The sequence below is a fragment of the Sycon ciliatum genome, chromosome 2 (genome assembly GCF_964019385.1).
Source record: "Sycon ciliatum chromosome 2, ocSycCili1.1, whole genome shotgun sequence".
NCBI lineage: Eukaryota > Metazoa > Porifera > Calcarea > Leucosolenida > Sycettidae > Sycon > Sycon ciliatum.
In genome coordinates this window covers 35012973-35033027 of record NC_088644.1, presented here as the reverse complement: position 1 = coordinate 35033027, position 20055 = coordinate 35012973, and the positions used below count along the sequence as shown (strand labels likewise).

The 20055-nt window shown below is 47.7% G+C and overlaps 1 protein-coding gene across 1 annotated transcript; it reads right to left on the bottom strand.

The window, feature by feature from the left end:
- Positions 1 to 315: 315 nt before the first annotated feature.
- On the bottom strand, positions 316 to 9335 carry LOC135810546 (uncharacterized). Its single transcript, XM_065324037.1, has 2 exons — positions 7480 to 9335; positions 316 to 2491 (listed from the first exon to the last, which is right to left on the bottom strand). Exons 1-2 carry the CDS (start codon positions 9266 to 9268, stop codon positions 684 to 686), a joined length of 3597 nt encoding a protein of 1198 aa, XP_065180109.1. The 5' UTR covers positions 9269 to 9335; the 3' UTR covers positions 316 to 683.
- Between the last annotated feature and the right edge of the window lie 10720 nt (positions 9336 to 20055).

Here is a 20055-nt window from a genome sequence, read left to right as displayed (position 1 = left end):
CAAGTCGTCAGGTAAAAGCGTGCAAGCTCCCACGTAGGGAGGAACACACAATTTGGCCTACTCGTGGTGGAAAATGTTCTCTATTCAAACTGGGAATTGAACCCCTAATAGACACATATTTTGGAAGGCCAACTGAAAACCCATTACCCGATCCCCTCTGCCCCCCCCCCCCCTCCAGCCCGGACCTTTCATGAACCCAACCTATCTCAACTCCATGTCCGGGCCTGGAGTAATCTTGCAAGACGTCAGCGATCGTTATCCTCAATCACCGTGCATAAGCTAAAGGCACTCTCCGGAGTAACGCTAGCTGGCAAATAAAAATTAATGATACTTCTTTCAGTCAAGGTCCAGCTTCCAAAGGAGAAAAAAGGGTTATATTATTAAACTCATAAAGGGAAATAGTTTGGTTGAATTATTTATCTTGGTTGCAAAAATCAGAAGTATTAATCCACAAAGGACAAAACAGCACGTTCTGCAGATTGAGTATATAAACCACATGTTCACAAAACAACAAGGGGGCAGGCTAGTTTGAAGATGCAGTGTACGCTGAGAGTTGTCACGAGGCAACATTGCATATTCAAAAGCTTGGGGGAATTCAGGAGTTTAAGGGAATTCAGACGGGAAGAAATCGCAAGCCTCAGAATTATGTACAAGCCATACCATGCTGTGCAAGAGTCTCTCATCTAGCAGAATACGGCATAGACGGCAAGCAGCAGTGGACAGAGGCCAGCGGACAAGGCAAACCTTGTTGCGGAGCCTCCGGGCAGGGTTGTGCCCACTTGTGGAGGCCTGGAACCCGGCGGGAATCGTTCCAAACCTTCGTTGGATGGACACGAGACGCTTATTTCAGCTGACGTGTTGAACGTCCGTTGCGGTAGCGGTTCGTCGAGGATATCCTGTCCATGGAAGTACCTGCACACGTAAATGGCTGTGTAAAGCGCGGTCTCCTTTGTCTTGAATGCTTGTTTCAATGTTCGGTAAGCAATGGGATGACGTGTCTTCACGCAAGGATTATTGTAGACTTGGAAGAGGGTTTTAATGGCCTCCAAGCAGTGGGGATTGCAGCTTGTTGTATTGCAGTATTTTTCAGCCTGCGACAACAGGGAGGTGACGTTGTCAAGGTATACAGACAACGAACACTTGTTACCACAGACTACAGAGTTCTCCAGGCAGATATCGTAACTGTCATACTGCATACACCTGAAGTCACCTCCCTTGGGATAGTACTGTAGGAAGCCGAAGCACATCTCGTCATTGGTCGCATCGCCATACCGTGTGGTGAAATTGCGAGAGCTAGCGTCATAAGTACAGTTGATGGACAAGCTATCGCCAGGAGTGATAACTACCGGTGGGTCGTGGAATGTCCAGGTAGGACTATCGTAATCGTAGACATCTTGCGAGAGAATATCCGTGGTAACATTTGTAGCCTCAACGGTGTGGGAGATCTTTGTTGCTTTCCCGATCAGATGCATATGAGACGTAGATGCAGCTACAGTCACAGGCTGAAGGAGAATATTTTGGGTGCACTTACCACTGCATTCGCCAATGTAGGTCTTCTGGGCTCCTCCTGGAATTTCCAATTTAGACTGTCCCAGCCACATGATACCCATGTCATACTTGCGCAGTGTCGACGTGTAGTGCAAACGAAGTCCTGAAGAATCTGTGTAGTCAGTGCGATGAAGAGGGTTGTTCCAGTGAGCTTGCAGCTGGAACATTCTGTAGGTTCCTTTGCCAAATCGAACACCAGCAATGTCAGGCAGACACTGGCCCGGAAAACCGAGCGACCAAATAGCCAAAAGATCCCTGCAGCCTGAACCAGACATATCACATTCACCAGGTTTCGTGACTGTGGGTGACTGGCAGCCATATAGAAGCATATGATGAATGACGTTCAAGTTGTCCAAAATGGCATCAAAGCCAACAGCATGGTACACTTGGTCATCGGGTACAGTGAACGCAGTGCAGAAGTACGTTGTAGTCTGCGAAGGTACTTTGGTATTCTTTGCCATGGTCAAGTCCAATGTTTTTACACCTACCTTATCTTTACCAGGGCATACTGGGTTTAGCGGACTGCAACTCAATGTCGTCTTGTCTGTTGGGTCGAATTTGAAGCTTCCTGCTGGCGTCTTGAAGCCTGGATGAGTTAGTCCTGTAGTTCGGGATGGTACAGCTCCCTTCGTCCATACACAGTTCGGGTCACCAAGCTCTGCACCGTTCGTTTGTCCGTCTCCATCTGAGTCCATCTGGCAAAGTGCCCTTGTCCACTTCTTTCCAGCCTGGTCGAAAGCCTCTCCAAAGACATTCCTTGGTCCGCCGCCTTGTTCTTGCAGATGTCCAACACCCATCCACTGAGTATTGGGTTTACAGGGATGCTCTACATTGTCGCCGTTTGGGATTTCCAGTTGGAAGTGTTTGAATCCACTACGAGGGAAAAGCAACGCTATGTAAGCAAAAGCGAGAAAAACGGTGAACCCCATGGCGAATTGCTTGCCTTACAGAACCTAGCTTTTGCTGATGATTCCTAGACTGGTATGCCTTTTTGCGATATTTATCATAATACGGAAATATTACGACAAATAGATCCCCGTGCACCGGACATAACATCCAAGTCATGTGCATGTCGGGAGAGCGCTGCAACGATCCTTCTTCGCTGCTGAAAGAAAATATTAGAATTTTGGGAATCAGCTGGCTGCTGCTCCGGTAGCTACTTCGAATTATTTGGATGCGAACGGTACGTAGCAGCAGCGATGCTTACACGTTTGAAGACATCCTGCCAGAGCATGCAACGAGTTTCGTGTTCGAAATGTTGTGCAGAAGGACATCATTTCGACAGCGTACAACCACGTCCGGCTGCTGCCCCCTGCTGCTGGTAAAAACCGATACATTGCTCTTCTTTGCATTTAATACAAGTGTGGATTCAGGACATCCTGCCAGAGCATGCAACATGTTCGAAATGTTTCAAAGGCAAATGGTTTACTCTGCACAATCATGTCAATTATATAGATGTAGATGGAGTAACGCTTCACCTCTCAGCACCAAGAAAGTGGAAAGAGTGTTCAACTTTTAACCACCATTAAGTGTCGTCAATACCAATAGGGGTCGGTGAATTCTACCGCCAGAGTTTCGAGCAGAATAAAGGGTTTCTGGAGACGGAGCAGGATTAGGCAGTGAAGGGCTTTGCTGGAGCGGAAATGCAGGATTTCACTTACCACTGTACAATTGCACAGAGGCAGTGCGTCTTAACCTGCAATAGGGCTCAAATGGCCGGAATGGGCAGAGCGTAGCACGCAAGAGGTACACAAAAGGCAGTAAAATAGAGCTGTTTCGTTGTTGTTGTTGTTGTCACTGTACAATCACATGTACATGTATATTGTAAGGTGTTCATGCACACGCACCACGTAACCGGTTCATTCGCACCTTCGCACAGCACTGGTCTTGCAAACAGCGCCCGGTATTATTTAAAAATATTATACAGTGTCGATGTCTACTACATACATGTACATGTACTAATCGTCCACAGACACAGAACAAGAAGAAGTCACCATGGGCACAGTACCGCCAAGACGCCCATAGATCCCTACCCGTAGTGTAACCCCCTGCCCCCCCCCCCCCCCCCCCGCCCCCTTCACTTACTGTCTCTGCAAGTGCTTCAATACACGTACGTGTACATGTACATGTATGTAGTCATGGACATGCAGTCCGTAGGGTCCAGCGGATAATGCTGGCATTATATTTGGCATTATGAGACTATCCGAGCATCAGAGCATTATGAAGCACTAGAAAGGAACAAGACGAGCATTATGTGAGGTTTGAGCAGCATAACGAGTTTCATAGTGGATAATGTCGGGAAATCTCAGGTTTTTGGCAACAATCGGCTAAAGCCATTAGCCTGCAGCGCCATGTATTGTACCGGCACATGACTGTGTAGACCATGGTAGACACGTAACACCTTTAGCACTAATGCTACATTTACCTGACCACATAATGCCATTGCTACATAAAGTCTTTTAAAATGTAGCAATTATGTAGTCAGGTAAATGTACATGAGATGTAGCATGCCCAAAGTTGCAACTGAGGCTGTTACACAAAATCCGTAACGATGATTTACGAGGAGTCTTTTTTAGAAGTCATGGAGAGCCATGCATGGAGGAGACTAGACGTACGCGAAGTGAATATCAAACAGACGAAGAGGAGTTTTACTGCTAATAAAAAAGTGTTATGCCATAGGCTCTGGCCATAGCATCTCTTGGGATACTGAATTGAACACTGATCCATTGATAAATTTGGACCTGGATGAAGGAGCGGCTATAAACAGAAAGAGCTTGTTCCAAAAAACTGCCTTTTCCGAGACCAGCTCAGCATGCTCGAAAAGAACTAGAATTTCTCATGGACACAGTACCAAGTCGATTTGAGTGCTCAGCAGCTCATGTCTTACTTTCCCGGTGAAGCACGTACAGTTCGTCGTGGACGATTGTAATACAGTCAAGTGCTATCAGAAAAGAAGAGAATTGTGGCCAACCATTTGTCTCCACGCAACCTCAGGAGAAGAAGACAGCGCAAGCAGAGGATGTATGTATGTATGTATGTATAACTCATAATCACAAGGTGATCGTAGAGGCATTAATCAGCGAGAGAATTGTGAATGATGTCTCTGAATCCAACTCTATCGTGAGCTGCATGAGAGAGAGCATGCAAGGGAAGACCCGTCCAACTTTTAATGTTAGAAATCCATGATGTCGCGGGCCCTCCTCTCGGTCGAGATCCAGGAGTTGATCCTTGCAGGAAGGGCTTGGAGAAAACGTCATGTCTCGTAACATGGCCAAACCACATCAACTTAAATTTCTTGACTTCGTTCGCTAGCCGCATCCTTGCTCCGATGATGTCATTGATTTCTTCCAGGATAGATTGGTTGTAGAGCGGCAAAATAACTTCTGACAACGTGTGTTCAGGATTTCTGCAAATGGGAGGGATCTCGATCTGAGATCGCCTCTCAGGAACTGGCCTCACGTGAGCTGTTTCAGATGCAGACATTTTTCACAGAGTGGAAGCAGTGACAGCTTGTCTGCAGGCAGGAATATCACTTCCCATGATAAGCTTCCAGCACCCAAATGATCACCAGCAATAAAGGTTTCATCTCTCACTACATGGATAAGCAAGGGAAAAGATTTGATACACCCATTATTCAGCCACAGCCCTGCATCAAAGTTGCAATGGAGAGCAGCCAATGGAGACCCGATCATGTCTTATAGTGCTAAGAAGTGGTGGAGGTCGTGAGAGATATTGTGCCTGCTTCAGAGGCAGATCGACTGTATGCATCCTTTCCTGGAAGTTTGACAATGTGCAGCCTTTCTTCCATTTTTGTTCCAAACCAAGACCATTATAGCCCTTGTTGAAGCATTATATTCAGCATTATGAGGTAGGTTTGGAGCATTATGACAAGCATTATACGAACATTTTCGGAGCATTATCCGCTGGACCCTAGCAGTCCGTCGTGATCTACATAATATTATGTACATGTATGGTATGGCGTATGCCTGATACAACGCTGACGCCCTCACTCAGTTTGAAGAATCTATAGTGCAATTATAATAATTATTACTCTAGTTAGTGTGACCTCTACGCTCTCGGCATAGGCGGCGTTGCTCTGCAGTGGATGGCCCACTACTTGACCGATCGTCAACAGTACGTCCAGATTGGCCCAAGCAAAAGTGCTGCTTACGCAAGTAGCTGTGGTGTTCCGCAAGGATCCTTGCTGGAGCCATTGCTCTTCGTTGTGTATGTTTGAGATATACCTCATGTGGTGAGGCCATACGGTGCTACCCCAACACAGTTTGCAGATGACATCTCCTTACGAGCCAGTGCCTAGACACCGGCAACTGTTGCTCAGCGACTGTCCGGTGCAGTACAACACCTGTCTGACTGGCTACGACAGCGTGGCTTAATTCTGAATGAAACAAAAACACAAATCCTACCAATCCCTCCTCATAGAGCACCACCCTTTACCCTACGCGTGACATGCAATAGTCAAGTTCTGCCGGTGGTACCATCGGCCAAGTATCTAGGCTTACATTGGGACACGTCAATGTGCTGGCACACAATGGTTCAACGTGTTGCTATCAGGGTTTCTGCTAAAATAGCTGTCTTAGTCCGCCATGCTGCATCTTTACCCCTCTCATGTCGTATCTGCTACTTCAAATGCTTTGTGCTGCCTGAGTTTCTGTATATGCATCCAATGCTTATGCCCCATATCTATCTGTTCACCAGGAGCTCCGTCTGGAAAGGCGCTTCAAGCGCGCACTGCGTGCTGTATGTAAAGGCCCCCCATGGACCCCCACTGTTACGCTACTTGAGCGCGTACATGATGTGTGTGTGTGTGTGTGTGTGTGTGTGTGTGTGTGTGTGTGTGTGTGTGTGTGTGTGTGTGTGTGTGTGTGTGTGCTACCAGCGCTGGTTCCGCAGTGCGGGAGGTTTGGTGGTCCACAAGTGCCCCATCTCCCAGACGCTCCCCACGACATCATCTCAAGCTCCATGCCGAACAGCAATGTCCGCCATTGCTGCTCAGCTGACAACTCTGCAACCCCGATTCCGGCTCGCTCTCTTGTGTCGCAAGGCCCACTGAATCCTCCACCTTTTCGAGCATTATCCGCCAAGGCCTAGGCTGAAATAGCTCATAGAAAGAAGTCGTGATAAATCTATCACTGACATCGAAATGGGTCACTATAGTGAAATTTCCTGTATAGACCTCTTTCTCAGTCAAAAGTAGATATGTACATGTACGTGTGATGCAAAAGAGAAATGTTGGGCAACACAGATGCATGTATTATGGCTAAATCTATCCCAGCCATCATTCAAAGGCTTGTAAAAGTGCAGAAAAGGACTTCATGATTCTTCACTTCACTGGCACTCGCGAAGTCCCCACCCCCTACAACTGAAAACCCATTCCCTGTTCCCCTCTGCCCCGCCCCCCCCCCCCTCCAGCCCCAGAACTTGAATCTCAACCCCATGTCCAGGCCTGAAATAATCTTGCAAGACGTCAGTGATCGTTATCTTCAATCACCGTGCATAAGCTCAAGGCACTCTCCGGAGTAACGCTAGCTGGCAAATAAAAATTAATGATACTTCTTTCAGCCAAGGTCCAGCTTCCAAAGGAGAAAAAGGGTTATATTATTAAACTCATAAAGGGAAATAGTTTGGTTGAATTCATCTTGGTTGCAAAAATCAGAATTTTAATCCCATAATCCACAAAGGACAAAACAGCACGTTCTGCAGATTGAGTATATAAACCACATGTTCACAAAACAACAAGGGGCAGGCTAGTTTGAAGATGCAGTGTACGCTGAGAGTTATCACGAGGCAACATTGCATATTTCAAAAGCTTGGGGGAATTCAGGAGTTTAAGGGAATTCAGACGGGAATAAATCGCAAGCCTCAGAATTATGTACAAGCCAAACCATGCTGTGCAAGAGTCTCTCATCTAGCAGAATACGGCATAGACGGCAAGCAGCAGTGGACAGAGACCAGCGGACAAGGCAAACCTTGTTGCGGAGCCTCCGGGCAGGGTTGTGCCCACTTGTGGAGGCCTGGAACCCGGCGGGAATCGTTCCAAACCTTCGTTGGATGGACACGAGACGCTTATTTCAGCTGACGTGTTGAACGTCCGTTGCGGTAGCGGTTCGTCGAGGATATCCTGTCCATGGAAGTACCTGCACACGTAAATGGCTGTGTAGAGCTCGGTCTCCTTTGTCTTGAATGCTTGTTTCAATGTTCGGTAAGCAATGGGATGACGTGTCTTCACGCAAGGATTATTGTAGACTTGGAAGAGGGTTTTAATGGCCTCCAAGCAGTGGGGATTGCAGCTTGTTGTATTGCAGTATTTTTCAGCCTGCGACAACAGGGAGGTGACGTTGTCCAGGTAGACAGACAACGAACACTTGTTACCACAGACTACAGAGTTCTCCAGGCAGATATCGTGACTGTCATACTGCATACACCTGAAGTCACCTCCCTTGGGATAGTACTGTAGGAAGCCGAAGCACATCTCGTCATTGGTCGCATCGCCATACCGTGTGGTGAAATTGCGAGAGCTAGCGTCGTATGTACAGTTGATGGACAAGCTATCGCCAGGAGTGATAACTACCGGTGGGTCGTGGAATGTCCAGGTAGGACTATCGTAATCGTAGACATCTTGCGAGAGAATATCCGTGGTAACATTTGTAGTCCCAACGGTGTGGGAGATCTTTGTTGCTTTCCCGATCAGATGCATATGAGACGTAGATGCAGCTACAGTCACAGGCTGAAGGAGAATATTTTGGGTGCACTTACCACTGCATTCGCCAATGTAGGTCTTCTGGGCTCCTCCTGGAATTTCCAAGTTAGACTGTCCCAGCCACATGATACCCATGTCATACTTGCGCAGTGTCGACGTGTAGTGCATACGAAGTCCTGAAGAATCGGTGTAGTCAGTGCGATGAAGAGGGTTGTTCCAGTGAACTTGCAGCTGGAACGTCCTATAGGTTCCTTTGCCAAATCGAACACCAGCAATGTCAGGCAGACACGTGTCAAGAAAACCGAGCGACCAAATAGCCAAAAGATCCCTGCAGCCTGAACCAGACATATCACATTCACCAGGTTTCGTGACTGTGGATGACTGGCAGCCATATAGAAGCATATGATGAATGACGTTCAAGTTGTCTAAAATGGCATCAAAGCCAACAGCATGGTACACTTGGTCATCGGGTACAGTGAACGCAGTGCAGAAGTACGTTGTAGTCTGCGAAGGTACTTTGGTATTCTTTGCCATGGTCAAGTCCAATGTTTTTACACCTACCTCGTTCTTGCCAGGGCATGATGGGTTTAGCCCGCTGCAACTCAACGTCGTCTTGTCTGTTGGATCGTATTTGAAGCTTCCCGCAGGCGTCTTGAAGCCTGGATGAGTTAGTGCTGTAGTTCGGAATGGCGTAGCTCCCTTCGTCCATACACAATTTGGGTCACCAAGCTCTGCACCGTTCGTTTGTCCGTCTCCATCTGAGTCCATCTGGCAAAGTGCCTTGGTCCACTTCTTCCCAGCCTGGTCGAAAGCCTCTCCAAAGACATTCCTTGGTCCACCGCCTTGTTCTTGCAGATGTCCAACACCCATCCACTGAGTATTGGGTTTACAGGGATGCTCTACATTGTCGCCGTTTGGAATTTCCAGTTGGAAGTGTTTGAAACCATTGCATGCGCAAATGAACGTGGTGGTAGCCACGATAAGCAGAAGGGTGGACGCCATGGCGAATTGAACTACTGAGGCGTTGTGAGACCTTTTTTTGCACAATTTATACTACTTACTAGTAGTGGTTAGTGTGCTATGCCGCTGCAGAGTGCAGCACACACACCCATTTCCACTATGACTTGTGCCCTGCGTTCTCCGGACAGCGTTCAACACTAGGACTGTACTGCGAGTGAACGAGAGCGACTAAAGTCAGTAAAGAGTAAAGGTGACAAGCGTGACAGAATCCCGTCATCGCATCGACCTGGTTGACTGCAGGCTGCGCCCTGCAGCTGCGCGGGTGTGGCGCAACTCTAGCACTAGGACCAGTAGGAGTAGTAGCAACTAGCATGCTGTCAGTAATATGGCACATTAGTGTATGGCACGTACAATGTATGGCATAGCAAGAGGAGGATCCCGAGGTATATTAGCCAGGGTCTGAACCGTGAACGTGACGGAGGACTGACAGTAATGATGGTGCACATTCTCGCGCTGAACTCGTCGCAACCACAGAGCCAGAGTCCATGGAACCGAACAGTGCGACCAACCCATCCAGCCACATCTGCCAGTTCATCTGCCAGTTGCGTTTACCAGCACCAGTTGATCCCCAGTTGATCCCCAGTACCAGTGCGGTTGGTGGACTAGTAGTAGTAGTAGTAGTAGTAGTAGTAGTAGTAGTAGTAGTACAGTCAGTGCACGCGTGTTGATACATGTACATTTTGTAGTTGATAGTCCCCATGGGCCCTGGCATGGCTGAGCGAGTAATAACATGATTACTATGTTGATGGCACATGGGATGAGATCATTATCATGACGTCATGACGTCATGCTATGGTCTACAGCTGCACGTTCTTCTACTGTGCACATGTGGCGCATTCCGTACCAGCGTGGAAGCTCGTCTCCTCTTGTTCAACTACGCGGTGGTCTTGCCATTCAATTTTTTTAATACAAATAAAAACACACAAACGTCTACGCGTTGTGTGATGGAATATCTAGTAGATGTAGTAGATGTAGTAGATGTAGTAGCTCAGAATGATAGAACATGTACTCCCGATCACTTTTTTTTTTTTTTTTTTTGCGGAGTAGCCGTGTCTAGCATTTATATTCCACACTTTTATTATCCGATGATCTTGTTTTGTTTGCTATGATTCCGTGAAAAAAAGTCACTGGCGGGTACGAATGGGCATGTGCGCGCCACGGGCCCACGGCTCAAGTTCGTGCAGAGACCGTGTACAATTTCCTGGAGGAAACACCGGTGTCACGTTTGAGCCTAGCCTAGCCTGTGAATACGTCTCTTGCATTGTCTATTCTGGTTCATGGTGGTCGGGTTTTTCACCACAAAATCATACTTTCCGCACGTGTTGGAACTGATGTTAATGTGTCACTGTCTGGGAATGCGTTCTCAGATCATTAGACAGTACAATTATGTAGTTCTGCGGATCACTTCCCTGTACATGACTTTGCAGTTCTCCATACATGTACATGTACATGCACTGCACATGTACATGCGTATTTACATGGAATTACCTGTCTGACGTAGCACTATACTGGCTGGTAGAAATACATGGTGCCAGGCTGTGCAGGGTCATGGGTCATTCATGTGCAACAACTAGGCACAACACTGACCGAGTACTGAGACATTCGACGACCTGACACCTAGCTTCAACACATCTCCGAAGCGCTCAGCCAACAGCCTTCCAACTCGGAAGCTTCTAAGCTGCTTCTTCTAGGAAAGAGACCAAAGAGGGGAAGGTCTGTACCTAGTTGTTGCACTTTCTGACTGTACATGTACATGTATATACAGTGTACTATCTCGTTACAGTGGCGGACAGTTACATGTACTCTTAACTCGTAACCATTTGTTCCTTTCCTTCTTTCTTCCTATTATTGGCTCAACACCCGAGTTTAATAAAACCTACATGAATCGGATTTACATGCACATGTACAAAATGTACATGTGCATGTACATGTAGGTGTTTTCCTTGGCTTAAGTTAGGAACACACTGTTGACTCTAGAGACTAGACTCCTGTTTTCATGCCCATTGTGTAACCACAGCACTGCCTTCCGCCACTGACACTAGTCTCGCACGCTTAATTAATTTGCAACAGCAGTGTGCCAAGCAGTAGCATGCGCCAGAGCTGTGTCGCCAGGCCTTTGTCGCTCACTGGGAGGGCCCGATCTCTATGTAAGGTGGCCGCCTCGCTGGCCTTAGTACAATGTACACTACCCCGCAGATGACACCGTGATCCACGTGCGCAACAATAATAATAATTATTATATGAGAAAATAGCGAGGACAGATACTTCTGCAACAAGAAATCCGGGTAACCCTTCTTCATGAACACAGAACGGAGAAAGTCAAGTTCCTCCTGCAGCACCCCCCCTCCCCCTCTGCACATCTTGCTGTAGTGCAGTGGCAGTTATTGTTGCAGAAGTACACGTACATGTACATTGTACAATCTTGTATCTGTCCATTGAACACACTCAAAACCTCCATTGATGGGTCCAGCTGGTTGTCCAGTCTACCTATTACAGTATTTAATAGTCCGGGAGCCGAAATCTGTAGGATGCTTTTTTTTTTTTTTCAGAGTATGCCATTAATCAGAGGGCGGACTTGAAACTTCGCACCGAGATAGGCAAGTGTCTCTAGAGCACGATTTGAGAACTTGGCCGTCCCGAAGCTGTGCACTACCATGTACCAACGCTGGTGCGAGGAGATTTGTTCGCCCGTCGAACACTACATGTATTTCGTTGACGGGATTTCGCAGTTTTTGCGCCGTTCAGCGCTTGAAAATGGGGAAAACATCAGCAGGTTTCGCTGGCGTAACCAGACGTTTTCATGCGAATGACTCAATTTTGCTAGATTTTCAAGAGAAACACAAAGCGAAGCGGAAATTTACTCCGTTCAAGAAGTGTTTTATTTGTGTAAAATAGCTGGTTCGAATTCGTTGGAGGAGGATATGACTGGTGTTCCTGAGATTGTCTTGCGGAGCGGCGAAATGACTTGCTGTTACGGAGGCAGCCTCAATTGATGTATTATTCGTTTTCGTTCTGCTTCTTTGAATGTTACTGAACAGTTTTCCTCTTCACGCTCTGCTACATCATGATTCATTACCTGTACGCGCCACGTCTGGCGCCTTGTTTCTACGCTAACACTTAGCACCTTGTCAACACGCGCTCTTTTTATCTACATGTACATGTATGTGCTAAGTGTTGGTGTAGAGGCAAGGTGTTAGATGTGGCCGCCGCTCTTGCTGATTGGAAGCTGCGTTGCTTTGCTGCTATGTATAATTATTATTATAGTTCATTGGAGCGAAGGCGTAGTTGTGTTTTTCCAGAGTTCTGCTTGTGATGGTATTCTTCTGAATGGTCATCAAAGTAAATCTGAGTATGGTTCAAGACAGTTTAAGTTGCCTTCCGAGAGTATCTCTGGGTTTATGAGCCAAACTTGCCATTTGACCCTGATGGCGACAGGCAGGTCCCGTAGAAACCGCCGGTCTCCATCGTGGTGACTCTGGATTGGTTTCACCAATAGTGTTTTGTAGCAAAATTTTGAAGGACGCTTCACGCAGCTTCATTTAGCACTGGAATAGTTTGCAGGCAACCTACCTACACTCAAGAGAGCACTGTATTTCACACAAATCCATGTGAGGTATCGTTTCAACGTTTCGGCCTTCATGACCATCATCAGGAATGAAGTGGACATGGAAAAAACAGCAGTATAAAAGAAGGAAGCAAAGCGCGGAAACTAGTGACAGCGCGTAGAGAAGTGCAAAGCACGTCGTGGCGGGTGCATTGCTACATGTACATGACAACACAAGCACAAACGGCGAGGAAAGTAGATACATGTATTGCGCTACAGCTAGCAGTGATACAAGCAGAGTTCCAGTCTCACACCTCCAGTGAGGTGTGTAGAACCCCGCGCCACAGCCACTCGCAGTAAAATAACAGTATAGTATGTTGTATTCAATGCCGACAGAACGCACAGGTCAGTACCACAACATCCCATGCATGATGCTGTAGGTAACTGAGTAGAAAGATGATTGTAGACCATGGTAGAATGTGGAAGAGTATACTCCATAAAAAGTGGTAGCCAAGGTACGTGAAGGCATGCATTGCCCACACACATGTGCCGAGTGTATCCCCCAGAACGCATGCTAGAAGCGAATATGGCCGCACAGGTGGTGGTATAGCAGGTCCCAGCCACGGTTGTTGTTGATTTCTGGGGATCGCTCCCTGATGTTGATGGCCTCTCGGATCCTCCTCCTGGGGTGGTCACGCTCAGAACCAAGAACCCGGATACCCGAGAAGGCCGTTGCTCCCAATTTAGTAATGGTTCAGATACATACTTGGCTGCAAAATGCTCACCCGGAGCGGTGCCGCTCACTGTGTTTGCGTGCGTCGTCGTTGTGCTCTTTTGTCCTGGTGGCGAGGCTGCGGTAAGTCTCTCCGACATATCTACATGTATCACCACAGTTGCACTCGAGATGTTATACGACATTCACTCTGTGCATGCTTCTGAACCGGACATGCAGGCGACACAAGCAGCTTTGGGCCGCCCCCGTTTACGGGGCTTGGACTAGGGTCCAGCGGATTCTGCCGGCAGAAAATTGGCAGAATTCGGTACTTTTCTGGTAAGTTTCATGCATGTTTGGTATGTGGATAAAGAAATGGTGCAGAATTCGAGGAATAGCCCGCCATAAGGTTTGTACGGTTCTGCCAATTTCACTGCTTTTCGAGCAGAATCTGCCAGCTTTTCGAGCAGAATCCGCCGGTCCCTAGCTTGGACGGGTCTACATACCTGCGGCATGGTGGTTTGCTGAGGGCAGACGTGCAAATCATCGAGCTTAGACGGCGGTTCCTGTAGATCAGCTGGGAATTTATCTTGTACTTCCGGAGTAATTTATGAATTTTGTTGTGGATATATTCGGTGTGAAACGGTAGGTTGAGGGTGACACGGTATTCATTCTGCACTCTGCCACGTCGGGGGCGCATCGCTCGTTCACGTGCCGAAACTATAACTGACTCTAGGAAGTTGTTGAATTGTAGGATGTTGGTTACTTTTTTCACTTTTTTTAGGGTATCAGCGTCGGAAGATAGACGGACCGTACGCTGGCACTCAGAGGAAGCAATTGCTTTCTTTTGCTGGCTGGGAACTGATGAGTTGTAGTCTGATTCCAGTCCGCTGTGATATGGCTTGCGGTATAGTCCATAGGATATAGAGCCATCTGGTGAGACATGGACAGTCGTGTCCATGAAATCGATTGAGCCAGGCAACTCCGTGGATTGGTGAGTGAATTCAATATTAGGATCGGCATTATTGAAGTGATCTAGGAAACTCTGCAGAAGTTCCGGACCGAGATTCCACACAATGAAAACATCATCGATATAGCGCTTGTACAGAACTGGGCTAGCAGGTGCACTACGCAAGAGCAAACTCTCTAGGTCATGCATATACAAGATGGCAAAGGGGGGGGGGGGGGCGCTAGGTTATTGCCCATAGCCACACCATCCCTCTGGTGGTACACCTGCGCTCCAAACCGGAAGTAGTTAGAATTCAGCACATGTGCGAGGAGCTCCTTGACCTGACCCGAACAGGTCAATGTTGCTCTAGTGTTATCGGAGGACTCTCATGACTGCTGCAATGCCATCGGTAATCGGGATGCTAGGGTATAGCCTACTATAGGGCCACCACATCCATAGTCACGATGATGGTGCCAGGCGGGGCATTGAGGTTGGGAAACGCGCTCTTCATACACTGGAGTGCTTCAATAGTGTTCTCCAGGTGTGCTGGCACGAACTGGAGACATTGATTGAGGATGCGTTCGAGGACTATGGAGATGTTTGTAACTGGACTGCCGCAAGCCGCGACGACTGGTCTGAGAGGAATATTGGACTTGTGGTCTTTTGGAAGACCGTGCATTTCAGGGAAGCTGTTGTCGCCCGGCATCACGGCTGTGTATAAATCCTTTTCCAAGGATCCCTCGCAAACCCGGCGGAGCATCTTTCGGGTCTCCTCCTCCCACTGGTCGATAGTAAGCTCAACCTTCTCAAACCGGGACTCGTCCGACAAGAGGGATTCTGCCTTCTCCAGGTAAGTGGTCATTTTCATTGCTACACATTTTTTTGCTTTTATCAGATTTTTTATGATGACCGACTCGTCCTTGCCGACCTTCATGAGCTGCTCACGATCAGAGTGAGACAGGTTCGGCTGCGGCACTCGCGAGGTTTTGTACAAGGCCATTGCTTCGCGTTTTAAGCTCGCCAGGCTGTATTCTTCATCCTTGGACAGTTTAGGGCCCTGCTGGAAACCATGTGGCTTCAGGTGCCAGATCTTGGGATCAAATTTGGTGGGACCTCCGTCAGCCATAGACGGCTGCTGATCCGAGGGCTGCCTCCACCAGCGAAGAGAGTACGCCATTCTTTCGATGCCCACCTCGACGTCCTGCATAACTCTCTGGTTGACTTTGCCAGCCGACGGAACAAAGCCCGGTCCGAGTCTAAGGAGGTCCAGCGCCTCACTCGACACACAGTTGTCTAAGTGAAGAGCACATCAAGAGCGGTCTTGCGTCGTGACATTGTTGTGGTGAGCACTTGTAGGCAGCCGGTAACGGGAGAGGCCCACGAACGACTGCTGCTGGCATAGACGCTCTAGCTTTGCATCCTTGCATTCACATGTCTCTTCAAAGTTTCTTCAAGATATCCATTCTTGAGAAAAACTGACTTGTCGGAATGTCCAGTTCCTCAGGTAGTGTAGCCAAAGAGGAAATCCGTTTCACTCGATCCACCAAGTGGCATACTAAATTGACTGTATAGTGATACGAACAATAAGAGTCAACAGCATGTACTGGCCTGTAAAAGTTGGTTTTCCGTATACAGATGTTACAGTACCCTGTTTGACTTCTGTTTGACTTCGGTACAAGGACATCTAGAAAGAGCAATCTGTTCTCTTGTTCTTGTTCGCAAGTAAAAATATATTATATGGATGCATCAAATTATATGGATGCATCAAATTATATGGATGCATGTGTGTGTGTGTTGGCCATTTAGGAGGCCTAGCTCTCTTCAGGGGAATCGAAGTAAATGATAGAACCATTAGCAAACCAACCGTACAATGTTGGCGACAATGACTCCCTAATCAATGAATCAAAATAACCAGCAAACTCATTCTCTAATACTGGACACAATGGAGAACCCATGGCCATGGCCACCTGTCGACCTACCTATACATAATATCATCGAAGGAAAACTCCACACCGGTCGTCATAAGGGACGTAAGTTCCCAAGACGCCATCTCGGAAGTCGTACAACACATCCAGGCAAACATTAATTGTGTCTCCAGTGGGACGTTTGTGGACAGGCTTACAACATCAAACGAACACATACATGTATGCGCAGTGGATGGAACTGAGTGGGAGCGAAGGACATGTATGTCAATGAATTCAAAATGCGGGCTTTGAGTAACGTTATCACAGCCAAGTTAGCCCACGCGGGCACATGCACAGACTCAGTGATGGTCTCATGATGCATATCATTTTAATTATTATTCTACTCCGAGTATAGTATGGTCTTTCATTTGATTATTTTGCACTAGTCTGTGGCCTTTAGACGCCCTGCAGGAGACAGTCGAATGCAGTTTGGTGTGTCTTTTCCTGCGGACAAGAAGTGATTTTCCTTGTCAGGCTGGTATTTTCTCTCCCTCCCTCCCTTTTTCCAATGGCTTCCTGTGGGAGGGCCACATTTACTTCGTGCTTGAAGTAAATGTCTGCTATGTTGCTGCTACAATGTTGTGGCAGCGGCATCTTGATGTGGTGGACTGATGTTGTAACAGTGTACCCATTTGCTGGTACTGAGCTGAGTGTCGTAGTTTGTCAGTTATGCCTGTTTGAAGTTGCAAGGCCAGCTTGTATAGGTGCGTTCCCGTTTGCTGTTGCCTGGGCCGTGTTTGTATTGGTGCGTTCCTGTTGAGTTTGCGGGGGCACCATTTTTGTAACGGCGTTCCCGTTTGCTGTTGCCGGGGCCGTGTTTGTATTGGTGCGTTCCCGTTGAGTTTGTCGGGGCACCATGTTTGTAACGGCGTTCCCGTTTGCTGTTGCCTGGGCCGTGTTTGTATTGGTGCATTCCCGTGCCCAGCGGGCACCACGTTTGCCTGTTTGAAGTTGCCAGGCCAATTCTGTAATGCGTACCCGTTTGCTGTGTTGCCGGGTGATATGTTTGTCAATTGTGCTTGTGCTCAATAGCTCTTTGCGCTACATGGCAATTTGCTATCATTGGTGATATTTCAAAGAGTGACAAATGTGAAAAAAGAGAATGGAACAAACCCACGACTAGGCTCAGTGCTTGGTGTGCTGGTGCGAGCAAGGTTTTGCAAGCATATTGCAATGCGGAGTACATGCGTGTGTATGCATAACGAGAGAGCTTGGAAGCTCAGGGCCCTACGCTATGCTTTTTTTGCGTAGCGAGAGTCAAATTCCTCTTTGCATTCGAGGGTAATACGACACCGTCTACTACTTTGATGACCTAAGCAAAAAAAGCATGTAATAAATTTTTCATTTCACCTTTTTTTTTCAAGACAACCTAGGATTCGAACCCGCACTATCGCCCTGCATGTTGTTCCCCCGATACACTTCGCATACATACTCATTCTTCCAAGTTGCTTCAAGTTATTATCTTGCATTTGAAAGCCCTATTTGAATATTGTGGCCAGCTGTCTTTGACGGTACGGAACGGGACAGGTACGGGATAGTGCCAGGCATGCCGATATGCTGTCCTTGATGGTCAGGTACGGGATAGCGCCAGGCATGCCGATGCATGCTGTCCTTGATGATACGGTACGGGATAGCGCTAGGTATGCCGATGGCACAAACAAACAAACAAACACGAAATTAAAGCTGTGTGGACCCTGGCTAGCGCCAGACGTTACTGAAGGAACGTCTTTTGCATAGCTACGGGAATAATGTTATTATGCTTGGCCGTAAGGCCTAGCGGGTTTGTGCACGCACACTTGGGTGTGTGGTGGCAGGTGCGCGCATGTGGGTTATTAAATGTGTCTTAAGAGATATCATATTGCGGTGATGCTTCTATAGATAGTGCGGGCTGTTGTTTGATGATGACGGCTGATTTTATCATCTTTATTGCTATTTTTAAAGTTGTTATCTCCACGTAAGTCGTTGTTTACATATATTCTTCAGCCTAGCAAATATGGGCAGATCATTTTGTCGGTCCGGTTTCTTCGAAGAGCAAGGATCCTGCTCTGGAAATGCCCACCACCGACTGCTAGAAATGATGAGGCAGACTGCAGAATCTCAGCATCAAATAAAGCTCTTAGCCCGGAGTTCTGTAATAGCCTTCTCCCTTCCACGGAGGAAAGGTACTCGACTGCAAACCTGTCTAAATTAATGATCTTGGCAGCAACTTGGTTCAGAAGCTGCAGCAGGTTCTGAAGCAACACCTCAGTATGCATAATTGACTGCTTCCGTTTGCTAGTCATACTATCAGATGAGAAATCAGTTGAAAGCAGCAGAGTTTTGGCTTTATTGGTTTGAGAACTCAGCGTGTTCCTCAGTACCGTGAAGCAGCTGCCATAGAGTTCTGTAATAGTCATATTCCTGGTCCCGCACATGTGCGGTGGAGTGCGTGACGGATCGCAAGAAACGAAGAGAAACTCCGAGCGAATATGCACAGCCAGAAAGTCTTCAGGAAGGCTGGACTCGCCCAGTGCTTGCCTGGCCAATTGGTGAATGTGTACTGAGCTCCTAAACCAGTCTGCTTTGAATTCCGATGCTGTGCGAATGCCATGCCTCCAAGTTCCGAACCAATGTAATAACAGAAGGCACTTGCTAGAGATTCTGTTCAACTGGTTTGAAATACCTCTGGCTGTCAGGTTGTTCTTGTACAGGTGGGGCACACCAACACAAATGGCGTTGCGGAACGGTGCAAGCTGCCGAATGCGATCCGGCATGCACTCCAACATCCAGGAGCAATTCGCCTCGACCGCTAGCTGACGCTCAGTGGACGAGCTGAGCTTACCAAAGGTGCTGTATAACTGCTTTCTGAGATGCTGCCGTCCCCGTCCTGGACAGTACATAGGCTTGAACCAGTGTGCTGGGTTTCCAGTGGACTGCATTAGAACCAGCACAGTCCACTGGCCTTGACATACTCGTCCAGCCTCAGCCTCTGTGACCAGCTCATGCTGCGCGCGCCGCACAAACTGCCTCAAGAGTGTCGTTTCAAAATAGTCATCAAGAGACTTGGGCACTGCTCTGCTGGATGACGTGTTCGTCTTGTATCGCTGAACATAGTCACTGCCTGACAATCCAATGAAGTAGTTACCTTGTATCCTTGGCAACACCACATCCCGTTGCCAGGTAACCGCTGTGCGGACGAAGTCGAAGAATTGAAGGCATCCCATCGTGAGTTGCTCCATGGTGAACGAACCAACTGCCACCAACGGCCGACGATGTGCTTGTTCGCCCTGATGCAGGGCACTGGGATTTCTATCACGTCCCGGCCCTTGCCGCAGCGATGAACTTCGCTCCGTGCTCGACACCACGTTCCCCATGCCCAGTCTTTTCGCTTCCACCAGTTGCTGGCCATCCACTAAATCCAATTTATTTTCATGATTTTCCTGTGCAGAAGAAAACGATCTGCTCCAGTTTGCATTGTCTGCTTCAGTCGTCTGCTTTGAACCAGGCGGCTGCTTTCCTGAATGTGTCGAGTGCTTCGTTTTCCTGAACGCACTGGACCCCAGCAAGTTGTAGGTATTGCTGTTGGAGGAATGACGGACGAGAAACAGAGCTGAAATCAGA